Source organism: Tachypleus tridentatus, chromosome 10 (assembly GCF_004210375.1).
Source record: "Tachypleus tridentatus isolate NWPU-2018 chromosome 10, ASM421037v1, whole genome shotgun sequence".
NCBI lineage: Eukaryota > Metazoa > Arthropoda > Merostomata > Xiphosura > Limulidae > Tachypleus > Tachypleus tridentatus.
Window position 1 is genome coordinate 174,251,267 of NC_134834.1, and position 16,666 is coordinate 174,267,932.

The 16,666-nt window shown below is 34.8% G+C and overlaps 1 protein-coding gene and 1 long non-coding RNA gene across 3 annotated transcripts in view; one reads left to right on the top strand and one right to left on the bottom strand.

The window, feature by feature from the left end:
* LOC143230955 (uncharacterized) overlaps nt 1-2,130 on the top strand; it is a 29,109-nt gene extending 26,979 nt beyond the window's left edge. Inside the window, exon 4 of the long non-coding RNA XR_013016706.1 lies at nt 1,699-2,130. This is a non-coding gene — a long non-coding RNA (uncharacterized LOC143230955). The remainder of the gene's footprint in view (nt 1-1,698) is intronic.
* A 4,932-nt stretch (nt 2,131-7,062) lies between these two features.
* Nucleotides 7,063-16,666, bottom strand: part of LOC143230956 (dual specificity protein phosphatase 22-B-like) — a 40,936-nt gene continuing 31,332 nt past the window's right edge. For both annotated transcript variants that reach the window (XM_076465308.1, XM_076465309.1), the window contains exon 6: nt 7,063-9,979. In XM_076465308.1, coding sequence (XP_076321423.1) covers nt 9,785-9,979 — 195 coding nt within the window. In that variant the 3' untranslated portion in view covers nt 7,063-9,784. The remainder of the gene's footprint in view (nt 9,980-16,666) is intronic.

Here is a 16,666-nt window from a genome sequence, read left to right on the forward strand (position 1 = left end):
TCATAAAATAATAATGACAAATAAATCTGAATTTTCTTTTCATGTTTATTGAGAAAGGTTTTAATTTCTCTCATGGCGCTGTGTTAAGGGTAAGGATATGTTATAAGATTGAAATTTAAATATATGCTGTAGTAATTATTCGCGAACAATGCGTTAATGGATATTAAGGATGCAACCATCAAAAAAGCAAGGGTCTCAGCTGGGTGAAGAAAACCTGTTTTTTAAAAGCAAAATAAATGGGCGTGTGAATAAAAAATCTTCCTATAGAAACAAGGGCTATGATTCGAGAAAACATCTTTCAGATATTCTTAGAGCAAAATCATGACTATGATTCGCAAAAGAAATCTCCCAACTCTTCTTATAGCGAAATCACGACTATAATTCGCAAAAGAAATCTCCCAACTCTTCGTATAGCGAAACCATGACCATGCAATCAGCTCTGTCAAAGAAATTCACCGTCAAAATTGAATTACTTAAGAACAGTATTTTAAAATATAATTTTCCATATAACAGTTTGTATGATAGTTTCATCCATTCTAGTAACAGTTTGCAGCAAGGAATTATTTTTAAGCTAGGAAATGGCATACCTAAAAAATCTGATAGATCAAGAAAGGTTTAGAGCTCTGTAAATCAGTTCACGGATTAAGAATGAGCTACAAAATTCGTCTTCAAAGGACCTACTGATGTCTTCGCCTGGAAAAAGATACGTGAAGTTTACAAGAACAGTAATTTTAATTTTTTATTGCTTATAAGTATTTACTAACGCTAGATGATTATGCCATAAAGGAATGCTTGTGAAACAATACAATTGAAATGCAGTTTGGTAAAGTAACTTATGTTAACACATTTATAAATGTCCCACAACTGAACGTGTTCCTTTCCCTTTTGATCTATAGCCGATATAATAAGCACTGAGCCACACACGGCCCCCTAAATAATGGGTTTCAAACCTTTACCAATCCACGATCCACAGGAATAACCTGGCAATTGTGTGAGGACGTTACTTAAAAATATTTTAGGATCATTATTTTATACATAAAATAAAAATATATTTATGTATACCGATTCTTTTCAGCGGCACACAGTTAGTCAACCGTTACTCCAGTAATAATAGTATTACAGATGTAGTTTTGATATACATTGCTCATTTGAAAGACAGATAAAAGTAGCAACAAGCACACCAACAACTGCTACAGATAGTTTATCCATATCCATGAACGCTTCACCAAGATTATGATACGATTCTGTCATTTGAAGAGCTAGTCTCATCAGTTATGTATAAAATATCATACTGCCATTATGTGAAGAGCTAGTCTCGTCAACTATAAACAAAATACAAGAATTATTTCACACCACGTAATCAGTGTCTAATGATATTATAAATAATCTGTTAGATTAACTGAGAAAATCTGTTGAAAACAACAACATTGGTGCATGATAATTTTCTGTAAGTAATCAAATAAGTTTGTACGATTTAATGTGTGATATCTAGAATATTTTCACGACATCATAAACAACCTCTCAAGTTCCGTAGATTTATTAAAACAAAGAACTACAATATTGTCAGTTAAAAGTACAAGTTAATATTGTTGTATAATTATTTCCTTAATACTGTTGTCCCACTTATGGGCTTTTGGTGAATGTGGATGATATATTATAGCATGGTATAACACACGTTATTCTTTTGGTATCACAAAGTCTAGTGAGGAAATTCCTGAAATAATGCCGACGAAATCTGATAAAGGAGTTTGGGTGGACCTTAACGATTGGACGAACGTTTCGAGTTTGAAAACTATCCAAGTTTTACCATCTATATACCGATAATGAGGACTATACCGTGCAAGAACGTCGTAGCAAGATATATTAATGCGAAGCCACACAAAAGTGACTTTTGCATGAGCGAACGGTTCTTACCCTTCGGCTCAAATATAGCAGGAACCTTTTGCTAGTATCTGCTAACTAAATATCGTTAGACATGTATCCATGAAAAGTAGACTATAAAACGCAGTACTTTGCAACTTTAGCAAATAATTTCTATGATAATTTGTATATTAACCTACTTAACGACTTTAAATATAGAGTAATTTAAAAACATTCTAATATTATTTCATTAACTCCTTTAGAACTGTAAGAAGGAAGAGGCATAGAGATGAAAAAGATAAATTAAGTTTCAAAAATGTAAAAAATAAAACGTGAAATGTAAAAACATAGACAAAAACCTTAATCTTTAAATACAAATATGTACAATTACAAATATTAGACATTTTATTCCTAAAAACTGTGTAATATTTTCATTGAAAATCGTATGGCAGTCATAAAAGTTAAATTTCCTACAAAAATGTTGCAAACATAACGAGGATACGGCTGATATTAATGATAGCATCTATTGCCACTAGTGCCTGTTATTAAATCGTAACCCTAAATAATTATATCGATAAAGACTGTATGAGGCGCTAAGTATAAAATACCTTTTTATCTTCCTTTTTTTCTATTTTAAAGATTGCGATAATCCTTTATAATTAATTAAACTAATATTAACTTATTATCCATTATAATCCTCTATAAGTAATTTTCATCTTAAACTTATTTATTGAAATAAAACTAGGATATAAACATGTTCACGGTTGCTGTTATTATGTTTCGTTTATTTCTTGAAATAAAACCTAACACAAAAAGAATATAAAAATGCTCATGGTGACTGTTAAATCGTTTATTTTCTACAAAAAAAAACCTAACAAAAACAGGATACAAACATGTTCATGGTGACTAACTTGTTATCACTTATTTTTAAGTAAAACTTGACAAAAATAGGATACAAACATTTTAACGTTGAATGTGGTTATCACTTATTTCCTAAAATAAAGCCTAACAAAACTACAAAACTAGGATATAACAACGAGCAGCTATGTAGCTTCATCAAAACACTACTTTGTGGATAGATACATGTAACAAAAAAAAGCACATCAGGCTTAGAGACTAACTTCAGAATACTTTCTTTGTAAATCCTTACAGGTTCCAGAACAAACCTGCGTGCAGTAAGTGACTGAATAGAATGGATATAAATATCCGTTTAATACTGATTAACTTTGGCCGGTTTCTATCGAAATGTCTCATTGCAGTGGATATAATAACAACATAGTTTAAGGTCATGTTTAATATATTATTTATATACATAATGTTAAAAAAAAAAAAAGGCCTGGCATGGCCGAGCGTGTAAGGCGTGCGACTCGTAATCCGAGGGGAGCGGGTTCGCGCCCGCGTCGCGCTAAACATGCTCGCCCTCCCAGCCGTGGGGGCGTTATAATGTTGCGGTCAATCCCACTATTCGTTGGTAAAAGAGTAGCCCAAGAGTTGGCGGTGGGTGGTGATGACTAGCTGCCTTCCCTCTAGTCTTACACTGCTAAATTAGGGACGGCTAGCACAGATAGCCCTCGAGTAGCTTTGTGCGAAATTCCAAAAACAAACAAAATGTTAAAAAAGTCAATTTATTTACTGAGGAATGCGGTAGGCCCTTAAAAACACGAGGGTTATAAAAAAGGACGGATTGTAATGGTAGCTCAGTTTACTTGGGTTTTCTTTAACACTATTATAAAACTTTAACATAATCAGCTTTTTCAGTAAATTACAGAAGTTTCGTATAACATAACTTTTATGATATCACACATGTATAAAGGATTAAAAATCAGAGAAATAATAACACCGAGAGTATCATAATATTTTTAAACGACATATCAGCTAAAGAATGGATTATGATACGAAGGAAAATTAACAGCTAATCGAAAGTTTGAAAAATAAAGAAAATATTGCAAGGATTAATAATTTAATTAAAAACAGAAGTTCATAAATATAGATTAATAATTAAGAAAGGATTAATGCTATCTTACTTAAAGCATAAGAAAGAACAAAGCAGTTAACAATTAAGAAAAGGTTAATATTATCTTACTCATATAAAGTATGAACAGGCAAAATATATTAACAATTACAAAAAGGGTAATACTATCTTACTGAAATCAAGTATGAACGAGTAAAATAGGTTAACAATTAAGAAAGGGTTAATATTATTTTTACTCATATATAGTATGAACGAGTAAAAATAGGTTAACAACAATTAAGAAAGGGATAATAATATCTTACTTTTATAAAGTATGAACGAATAAAAATAGGTTAACAAATACAAATCAGATTAACATTTAGGAAAGTATTAATATAAAGAGTAAAATTTAAGAACTGTTGTAGCGTCAACTACAGAAAAGAAATAAACAAATAAAAATGATTACGTATTAACGTGATAAATAGAACAAAAAGTAGTATAGTAGTAATATATGTTCAAAAGTAAGAAATATTAAGTACATAAAACAGTAACAAACAACGGTCATTCTGTAACAGGAAAATAAGAAGCCTCTAACTTTTATCGGTCTCATAAACACATTGTATAACTACACCAAGTAAACACCTATACTGGAAATAAAAAATGTTCCAAGTTATATGAAATTGTTAAAATATTTTCTTTTTAAATATCCTGTATGGGTGATGACATTGTCAGTCAAAACTTACTAGCAAGTCTCAGCACTCTAGTGCTATCGACACTTACAGCTTATACAAAACTTTGAATTTATTTTTAAAAAATGGTAGTTTTACAGCACGGTGGAACACAACAGAAGCAGATGAAACTCATTGGTTCTTGAAGACTACGTATACCTTCCTGAAAACTGGATTTTGTTCTTGTTGATCAATAACACATTACCTCTGTTGGACACACGCCCAGTACGTTCAAAACCTGACACAGCAGCTGCTTATACTGACTGCCCCGAGATGTACCTATATCACAATAGACTTAAGCACGAATGGGGTTCTACTAACCTGACTTTCTAACACTTTTTTCGTTTGATTCTTTAGTAGGCTACTTTATTTACAAATGATAAACAATAACATAAAACAGACCGTTCATTGGTCTTAATCTACATCTTACTGTGTATTTATTTCTACAGTTTTGGACGTAGATAGTTTCACAAGATGGGCACTATATATTCAATGTAAATGTAAACCAACTAATCCGTAGTGCGCACATTACAATAAGACGGATAATAATTTTTGATATCTTCTTTGTAAAAAAATTGCTCGAAGATCCTCAAAGTGTAAATAACCAAGTTAATTTTGAAATAATTTAACACTTTTAACATTCTTTAGTTCAAAAATGTACCTGAGAACGGCTAAGATACATTTTTATTTCAAGTGGGTTTCTCGTCATCAAGAAGTTCTTTAGTTCAATATCTGTCTACTAAACAGTACATATCTTGAAACTTATTCTCAAAACGAAATGTTGTCAAATAATTTACTGATAGTTCGTAGTTTTTAAACTATTCACTGAAAGCTGTTGTATAACCAAACATTTAGAAACTAGTTCTATTACACCCAAAGCAACACAGTTGACCGTCACGGAAACGGTTATCAAGTTACATTTTTTGTCTACAGATTGATTCTGGCAGTTTGTTGCTAACTGCTTCTAATAGTATCCTGGCAATTGTAAAGAAAACAACAAAAAATTCCCCGAAACTTTGACTGTGTTGTATGTATTTACATATGTATGTACTAGAGTGTGTTATATGGGAAATCCTGATCTATTATGCTGAACACAGTGTAACAGGTAATTAAAAAAAAACGACAATATAAAAGATCAGAAAGTAGAATCATATTTATGTGGGTTGACACAACCGTGTTAAATTGTAATTTGCACAGCTTATTTTAGGTGATGGGTATTATGAGATAAGAATCCAATCAATAGCGTTTAGTGATTCACTGATCATTAAACTTACAAATTAGGTCACTGTGAGTTTTATATTCTTATTTTCTAATTTGTCTTCCTTTCCCATCTAAAACAAGTTTCGCTGTATTATCTATTTTACAAAATACATATATTTACTCTTCACTTCCCAGTTTCTTCCCTTTCAAAGTTACTTTCATTCTGAATATGCGTCATGCTTACTTTATTATCTCTCTAACAGTTTTAGCTTATCTCCTAAACTTTCTAAACGGACGTTTCGCTTATCTCTGAATGTCTTTATAGGGTCAGTTTATCTCCTCTAACATGTAATTAGCTGTTATCAGGCTTTTCATAATAATGACATTTTTTTTCTCCACTGTAACATATCGTATAAGCTTATATTATAAGTCTTCTATAAATAATGCTACATTTACGTAAAATTCTCTCTAACAGTTCCAACTCATTCATTAATCTATATAACACTACCACCTTTGTTCTCACCTCCCTAACACAGTATCGGTTTATCCACTAACTATATTAATGTCGTATCACTGTAAAATATTATTACATAAATATGATTCCACTATTATTATACACTACTTTTAGCTTTCTTCAGTTCATATATTATAAAATATCACTTTCACATTCTCTCATCACAACGTACTTCAGTCTACTTACGTCACAAGAATCATGATTTCCCTCTTTTCTTAAATCATGACAAACCAATATTTCCATACCATTATATCGCAACGCGTCTTAGTCACCGGTATTATCCCATTTTTCAAAGTCATTACACTTTTGTTTCCTGCCATTCTTACACAATAAGTTTCCTTACACTGTAATACATTACATCTTCTCCTGCACCGTAACTCAATATAGTCTTCGTCACATCACACCCAGGTTCTTACACTTTCCTTTCGCCATAAAAAATCATAATACTATATCACAGCTATCCCCTTCTCCTGCATAGTACTATATCACAGCCATCCCCTTCTCTTACATAGAACTATATCACAGCCATCCCCTTCTCTTACATAGAACTATATCACAACCATCCCCTTCTCTTACATAGTACTATATCACAGCCATCCCCTTCACTTACATAGTACTATATCACAGCCATCCCCTTCTCTTACATAGTACTATATCACAGCTATCCCCTCTCTTACATAGTACTATATCACAACCATCCCCTTCTCTTACATAGTACTATATCACAGCCATCCCCTTCACTTATCCCCTTCATGGTGCTATATCACAGCTATCCATCCCCTTCTCTTACATGGTAGCTACTATATCACAGCTATCCCCTCTCTTACATAGTACTATATCACAGCCATCCCCTTCTCTTACATAGTACTATATCACAGCCATCCCCTTCTCTTACATAGTACTATATCACAGCCATCCCCCTCTCTTACATAGTACTATATCACAGCCATCCCCTTCACTTACATAGTACTATATCACAGCCATCACCTTCACTTACACAGTACTATATCACAGCCATCACCTTCACTTACACAGTACTATATCACAGCCATCACCTTCACTTACACAGTACTATATCACAGTCTTCCTCTGTCATTAATTTATTAAAAATACAGTGACCTTCCCTCTAACTTCTTCATTTATATCATAATATTTATAACCCTTTCTCTTTCGGTTTGTGGGTAACATTACAATAACATAATTATTTGATTTACAACCATGCCATTAGCTGAACTGATATCTTAAATATTGTAGTCAGTTTTCCACTTCCACTTCACCACTTCATTTTTTTTTACTAATCAGACACGAGTGCCTTTGTAAATCATTTCAGTAATTAAGTGAAACTACTGAAACCGGTCCTGGTATGGACGTGAAAATTCTCTTTCAGTGGATGGAGATAATATATGTAACGAAGAAGCTTCAGCACAGGAAAACTACATACTAACACAATGAATCACATTCAGTATACAAGGTGTTTTATACTAGAGTACAAGTTCATGATAATCGATGACTAGTTTAAGGGTGCAAAGATGAAGCCTTTACATCTAATTGTTCACAAAAATCTAAGCTATATTGCATCCTAACTACTATGAAAAACTGTATTGCTCTAGAAACAGGAGTCATACTGTTCCACCTTCTCTTCTTAAAGAACCATAATAATAGCTACTTAAATGTGTATATTCTGTGGCATGAAAATGGGGAAGTCGATCAAAAGAATGATCAGTGGCGTGTCGCGACTCTTTTAGTGAGTCATGCAACAATTTTTTAGATGACTGATAAACATTTCCTTTGATGTGTATTCTTATATATGTATGTATGTGTGTATTACTTTTACTTTTAAGATTAAATGTTCACATTAATACGTAATACTGTTTTAGTCTAATAATGGTAAGGTCTATAATACTGTTGAAGTCTAATGCTTGTTGCTTCGTAAATTTTTACTGTACAAAAAATACTTTATATAAACCTGTATAACTTCGGTTACAAATGCAATTTGTCAAAAGTTTTTTACCGCATATAAACGAAATTTGTTTTGGTTGGCATGGTGATGTCACGTTAGTGTGCAGCTAATAAGGTACCAGTTGACGCGCTATCTTTAACGGACGGCTCAACACTTCAGTTACATGCCTCAACAGTTTTTTCAAACAAACAGCATCAGGGTGCCTGGGCACCATGATGCAACTGGGATCACTGCTTGTGTTGATAAACAGCCAACTTGACCAGGCTGTTTACACGCAAACATATTTTTATTTCACACTGTTAAAATTTTTAATGTTTCATTTATTCATTTATTAAGTAATGAATATATAGACGACACGCCACTTAGAAGGAAACAGTGTATAAAACATAAACTTTAATTATTTTTATACTTAGAAAACTAGATACTGATGCTAAATAACATTACTTCAATTCGTTGCAAAAATATCGATTCCAATGAAAGCAGAGAGCGTGATAAACTAAGCTATTTCGAACGTTCATACATAAGACTGCATATAAAGGCTGATTGAGCAAAATAATAAGGCAAAATCCCGTTATGTTTTTAAGTATCTATTCTGATCATAAACATGTAACTGCATATCTAACAATCACTTCTAGTGTCTGCTAATAGAGCAGAGTAGTTGAGTTAGTGAATGTTTTGTTTGAAAACAAACACATATTTTACACTATTTTCAGAAGCTAACAGTAAAAGATCAAGTCATCGCGACCTGGTTAGGATCAAACAATACATCAAAACATGCAAGTAATTACAATAACGTAAACCATCTTACTTCCAAGAATCCTTCATTTAAACAAAACCAGCAGTAACTGGTAGTAGGTACTACTAAAAAGTATAAAGTTTACACCCGTCCAAATATTTTGCTGTCCAGTGCCGATCGAGTGTTGAAAACAACTAAAATGAAATAATAAATACATTTGTATATAAATTATTGCTTGCAAAAATCTACCAAAGTATATCCTCGTATTAAACAATTGACAAAATCTACCGGAGTATACCCACGTGTTAAACAACTGGGAATATCTATCGGAGTATACCCGTGTCAGATAATTGGGAAAATCTACCAAAGTATATCTATGAGTCAAACAATTGACAAAATCTACTGTAGCAAAGCCTTGTCAAATAATTGAGAAAATCTACCAAAGTATACCCACGTGTTAAACAATTGGGAATATCTACTGAAGTATTCCCGTGTCAAACAACTTGGAAAATCTACCGAAGTATTCCCGTGTCAAACAATTGGGTAAATCTACCAGGGTAAACTCAAGTATTTTGTTAGCTGCCTCTATTTCATTTTCATCCACCTAGTAACTATAACGTTTCTGAATCACACATACTGTCAGACACGGAAACTTCTAGTTGATCGAAAGCTCGTGAATACGATGCAAGAAGCTATTAGGATATAAACCTACATGATCAAGCAATACAAACAAGTTATTATTATTGATATTTTGCCCAAGAATGTATTAAGAGTTAGAAATGCCTACAATATAACTAATGTATTTTACAAAGATCCGCCAAATAAGAGAGTCTCATTAGCAAGGACGGGCATTTTCTCGGCCGGGAGGTCGACGTTTGGGCGAGGGCGGGGCGGGATGACGTCGGCATATCCCTGCACAGGGATCCAGTGGGCGGACACAATTATGATAGGCCATTAGCAGCTTACGACACTCGTTCTCATCTTCCTGAAAATCGGCATTAGGAAACTTCCCAACCAGTCGTTTTCTCTCCTGAAAATCGAAAATTAATCACATCACACACACACACAAATATATATATATATCTTACTTATCATTCAATATTTTTCAATTAAATCGTAGCTAGTGCTTTATTGAATAATAAATATCATGAAAGAGTGAAACTGTATACAGTTAAGAGTACAACGTTCAAATAATTGCACCATAAATAATGATATTTTCTTCAGGATGATGACGTAAAAACACCAAAATATGTCAAATCAGTTTATAGCTGGTTCTTGTTTTTAGTCAATAATTTATCGTTCAATTATTTTAATGTTGTACTCCTGTTAATTGTAAGTGTATACACACACACACACACACACAAGGGCCGTTTTAATTTATTTTGAAATACTTCAAACACCATGATAATCTGAAACAACTTCTGAAAGATAAAGTACAGTTACGACAGAAAGTGTGCGTACCCGTACGTCACGAGTAGTTTTTTGGCACATAACTTAAAAAGTATCAAAATTAGGCTAATAGACGTATAATATATTATACTAACACATATCTACATAAAATTTTATGTAAATTAAACAACAAATAAACTGTTTATAAACAAATAACCAAAAATAGGAGGAACAGAAAAAACTGATATGCCCTTCAACATTTTGTTTAGTTTGGCGAATAAACTACAATATACTATTCCAGAACTAGACACTGAGTTTATAATTATTGGAATTTAGCCAACAAAACATGTACTTCCGGCAATTTAGTGCCATCTCCATCATTATCTGCTTGGTCGTCATGGAGAACAGGAAACAACTGTCCAGTGATTTAAAAAACCGAATTATTGTAAAATACAAGTCTCGTGTGTCTCTTTCCGGTATTTGCTACACAACTTAATGTGCAGAAATCTATTGTTCAAAGCATAATTGCCAAGTTTAAGCTTACAGGATCAACTGCTAACCTCCCTCATACCGGACCCCACTAAAATTCCAGAGAGAATCAAGAGGAAAGTTCTCAGAGAAGTTAGTAGGAACTCTCGTTTAACACGTAATGACATACAGAAACTGTTAAGGGAAACTGGGGTTGAAGTAAGCACCTCTACAGTTACGAACATGTTACGCTCTTCTGGGTTCAAAGTATGCCGTCCTCGTAGAACTCCATATTTAAAGCCTGTTCATTTAGAAACACGATTGAGGTATGCAAGAAAGCATGTATATAAACCCTTTACCTATTGGAAGAATATTCTTTGGTCAGACGAGACTAAAATCGATGATCCTGAAAATATATAATATAACATAATGATAATGTGCCCGGCATGGCCAAGCGTGTTAAGGCGTGCGACTCGTAATCTGAGGGTCGCGGGTTCGCATCCCCGTCGCGCCAAACATGCTCGCCCTTTCAATCGTGGGGGCGTTATAATGTGACGGTCAATCCCACTATTCGTTGGTAAAAGAGTAGCCCAAGAGTTGGTGGTGGGTGGTGATGACTAGCTGCCTTCCCTCTAGTCTTACACTGCTAAATTAGGGACGGCTAGCACAGATAGCCCTCGAGTAGCTGTGTGCGAAATTTAAAAAAAAAAAACTATAATCGAGCTTCGAAATCTTCCAAAGAATACCGTCCCTACAGTTAAACACGGAGGTGGTTCGATCATGCTATGGGGTTCCTTCAGCTCTTCTGGTGTAGGCAGCCTTCACCGCGTCAGTGGAATCATGAATAAAGAAGAGTACGTTGATATATTAGGCACTTATATCAAGAATGATGCTCGAAACTTGCGGCTTGGGAGTCGTTGGATCTTCCAACACGACAATGATCCTGAGCACACATTGAAATATGTGTAATCCTGGTTGCAGAGGAACCATATAAACGTTCTGGAGTGGCCATCGCAGTCACCCGATCTCAACCCAATTGAAAACGTTTGGCATGAGTTGAAGACCAGGGTTCATCAGCGTCATCCGAAAATCTTGCAAGAGTTGGAGGCCTTTTGTAAATAAAAATGGAAGAAAATACCAGTCGAGTACTGTCAAACAATCATGGAGAGCTATGAGAAGAGATTGTGGCAAGTAATTCACCTGAAAGGCTGGCCATTAAAGTAGACGCACGAACACTTTCTGCCCCTCCTATGTTTGGTTATTTGTTTATAAACAATTTATTCGTTTTCAATTTACATAAAATTTTTTGTAGATGTGTGTTAGTATAATATTTATAATATACCATACTTTCATAATCCTAATCGTGATACTTTTTACGTTATGAGGAAAAAACTACTCACGATGCAGGGTCGTAAATGTGAATAAAAATGAATAATTTTAGAGGCACTAATGGCTTATAGGGTGATACGCTGAAAGACCTAAAAATGGTTTCCAAAATTTTATACTTAATTAAAATACTTGTTGAATTCTTACTCGACGTTTTGTGTAATTATTTCTTATTTCTTATATTTTTACATTAAATGTATTAATAAAGTAAGGGGTCAATATTTCTCAGACAATTATACCGTGTAAGCCGGGGTTACACGCCTTATTTTTGATAAATATGTCTCGCAAAAATACTGTTTCTCTATTGTTTCTTCTTTGTTCTTTCTTTCTTTCAAACGCTTTCAATTGATCACCATTTGTTATTTCTCGACGAACTCATTTGGAACTTGATTAGACTGTACCATAGTCCAATATGCACAGACACTTTTTTAATTTTTAGTCACGGCATAGTGGCTCATGGGAATGACTCTGAGTTATTTTTGTTTTGTTTTCATGTACAAACATTTAGCTCACAATTTCTTCATCTCTTGACCGATTTCAGATCTAATTACAATTTTGGACTCGGAAGGTCAAACCCTTTCGACTGATATATTTGACCACATCCAAGGTTTCATAGATTAATCTACTTTAATCCTTCCTTTAAAATACTGTGAGTAGGCTGGTAGAGGACCTGATGAGTAGTAAGAATAAAATACTGAGAGTAGGCTGGTAGAGGACTTGATGAGTACTAACAATAAAATACTGAGAGTAGGCTGGTAGAGGACTTGATGAGTACTAACAATAAAATACTGAGAGTAGGCTGGTAGAGGATTTGATAAGTACTAACAATAAAATACTGAGAGTAGGCTGGTAGAGGACCTGATGAGTACTAACAATAAAATACTGAGAGTAGGCTGGTAGAGGACTTGATGAGTACTAACAATAAAATACTGAGAGTAGGCTGGTACAGGACCTGATGAGTACTAACAATAAAATACTGAGAGTAGGCTGGTAGAGGACTTGATGAGTACTAACAATAAAATACTGAGAGTAGGCTGGTAGAGGACCTGATGAGTACTAACAATAAAATACTGAGAGTAGGCTGGTAGAGGACTTGATGAGTACTAACAATAAAATACTGAGAGTAGGCTGGTAGAGGATTTGATAAGTACAAACAATAAAATACTGAGAGTAGGCTGGTAGAGGACCTGATGAGTACTAACAATAAAATACTGAGAGTAGGCTGGTAGAGCACTTGATCAGTACTAACAATAAAATACTGAGAGTAGGCTGGTAGAGCACTTGATCAATACTAACAATAAAATACTGAGAGTAGGCTGGTAGAGCACTTGATGAGTACTAACAATAAAATACTGAGAGTAGGCTGGTAGAGGACCTGATGAGTACTAACAATAAAATACTGAGAGTAGGCTGGTAGAGCACTTGATCAGTACTAACAATAAAATACTGAGAGTAGGCTGGTAGAGGACTTGATAAGTACTAACAATAAAATACTGAGAGTAGGCTGGTAGAGCACTTGATCAGTACTAACAATAAAATACTGAGAGTAGGCTGGTAGAGGACCTGATGAGTACTAACAATAAAATACTGAGAGTAGGCTGGTAGAGCACTTGATCAGTACTAACAATAAAATACTGAGAGTAGGCTGGTAGAGGACTTGATAAGTACTAACAATAAAATACTGAGAGTAGGCTGGTAGAGCACTTGATCAGTACTAACAATAAAATACTGAGAGTAGGCTGGTAGAGGACTTGATAAGTACTAACAATAAAATACTGAGAGTAGGCTGGTAGAGCACTTGATCAGTACTAACAATAAAATACTGAGAGTAGGCTGGTAGAGGACTTGATGAGTACTAACAATAAAATACTGAGAGTAGGCTGGTAGAGGACTTGATGAGTACTAACAATAAAATACTGAGAGTAGGCTGGTAGAGGACTTGATCAGTACTAACAATAAAATACTGAGAGTAGGCTGGTAGAGGACTTGATGAGTACTAACAATAAAATACTGAGAGTAGGCTGGTAGAGGACCTGATGAGTACTAACAATAAAATACTGAGAGTAGGCTGGTAGAGGACTTGATGAGTACTAACAATAAAATACTGAGAGTAGGCTGGTAGAGGACCTGATGAGTACTAACAATAAAATACTGAGAGTAGGCTGGTAGAGGACTTGATCAGTACTAACAATAAAATACTGAGAGTAGGCTGGTAGAGGACTTGATGAGTACTAACAATAAAATACTGAGAGTAGGCTGGTAGAGGACCTGATGAGTACTAACAATAAAATACTGAGAGTAGGCTGGTAGAGGACTTGATCAGTACTAACAATAAAATACTGAGAGTAGGCTGGTAGAGGACTTGATGAGTACTAACAATAAAATACTGAGAGTAGGCTGGTAGAGGACCTGATGAGTACTAACAATAAAATACTGAGAGTAGGCTGGTAGAGCACTTGATCAGTACTAACAATAAAATACTGAGAGTAGGCTGGTAGAGGACTTGATGAGTACTAACAATAAAATACTGAGAGTAGGCTGGTAGAGGACCTGATGAGTACTAACAATAAAATACTGAGAGTAAGCTGATAGAGGACTTGATGAGTACTAACAATAAAATACTGAGAGTAGGCTGGTAGAGCACTTGATCAGTACTAACAATAAAATACTGAGAGTAGGCTGGTAGAGGACCTGATGAGTACTAACAATAAAATACTGAGAGTAAGCTGATAGAGGACTTGATGAGTACTAACAATAAAATACTGAGAGTAGGCTGGTAGAGGACCTGATGAGTACTAACAATAAAATACTGAGAGTAGGCTGGTAGAGGACTTGATGAGTACTAACAATAAAATACTGAGAGTAGGCTGGTAGAGGACCTGATGAGTACTAACAATAAAATACTGAGAGTAGGCTGGTAGAGGACTTGATCAGTACTAACAATAAAATACTGAGAGTAGGCTGGTAGAGGACTTGATGAGTACTAACAATAAAATACTGAGAGTAGGCTGGTAGAGGACCTGATGAGTACTAACAATAAAATACTGAGAGTAGGCTGGTAGAGGACTTGATCAGTACTAACAATAAAATACTGAGAGTAGGCTGGTAGAGGACTTGATGAGTACTAACAATAAAATACTGAGAGTAGGCTGGTAGAGGACCTGATGAGTACTAACAATAAAATACTGAGAGTAGGCTGGTAGAGCACTTGATCAGTACTAACAATAAAATACTGAGAGTAGGCTGGTAGAGGACTTGATGAGTACTAACAATAAAATACTGAGAGTAGGCTGGTAGAGGACTTGATGAGTACTAACAATAAAATACTGAGAGTAAGCTGGTAGAGGACTTGATGAGTACTAACAATAAAATACTGAGAGTAGGCTGGTAGAGCACTTGATCAGTACTAACAATAAAATACTGAGAGTAGGCTGGTAGAGGACCTGATGAGTACTAACAATAAAATACTGAGAGTAGGCTGGTAGAGGACCTGATGAGTACTAACAATAAAATACTGAGAGTAGGCTGGTAGAGGACTTGATGAGTACTAACAATAAAATACTGAGAGTAGGCTGGTAGAGGACTTGATGAGTACTAACAATAAAATACTGAGAGTAGGCTGGTAGAGGACCTGATGAGTACTAACAATAAAATACTGAGAGTAGGCTGGTAGAGGACTTGATGAGTACTAACAATAAAATACTGAGAGTAGGCTGGTAGAGGACTTGATGAGTACTAACAATAAAATACTGAGAGTAGGCTGGTAGAGGACTTGATGAGTACTAACAATAAAATACTGAGAGTAGGCTGGTAGAGGACCTGATGAGTACTAACAATAAAATACTGAGAGTAGGCTGGTAGAGGACCTGATGAGTACTAACAATAAAATACTGAGAGTAGGCTGGTAGAGCACTTGATGAGTACTAACAATAAAATACTGAGAGTAGGCTGGTAGAGGACCTGATGAGTACTAACAATAAAATACTGAGAGTAGGCTGGTAGAGCACTTGATCAGTACTAACAATAAAATACTGAGAGTAGGCTGGTAGAGGACTTGATGAGTACTAACAATAAAATACTGAGAGTAGGCTGGTAGAGGACCTGATGAGTACTAACAATAAAATACTGAGAGTAGGCTGGTAGAGGACTTGATGAGTACTAACAATAAAATACTGAGAGTAGGCTGGTAGAGGACCTGATGAGTACTAACAATAAAATACTGAGAGTAGGCTGGTAGAGCACTTGATGAGTACTAACAATAAAATACTGAGAGTAGGCTGGTAGAGGACTTGATGAAGTACTGGTAACAATAAAATACTGAGAGTAGGCTGGTAGAGCACTTGATCAGTACTAACAATAAAATACTGAGAGTAGGCTGGTAGAGCACTTGATCAGTACTAACAATAAAATACTGAGAGTAGGCTGGTAGAGGACTGATCAGTACTAACAATAAAATACTGAGAGTAGGCTGGTA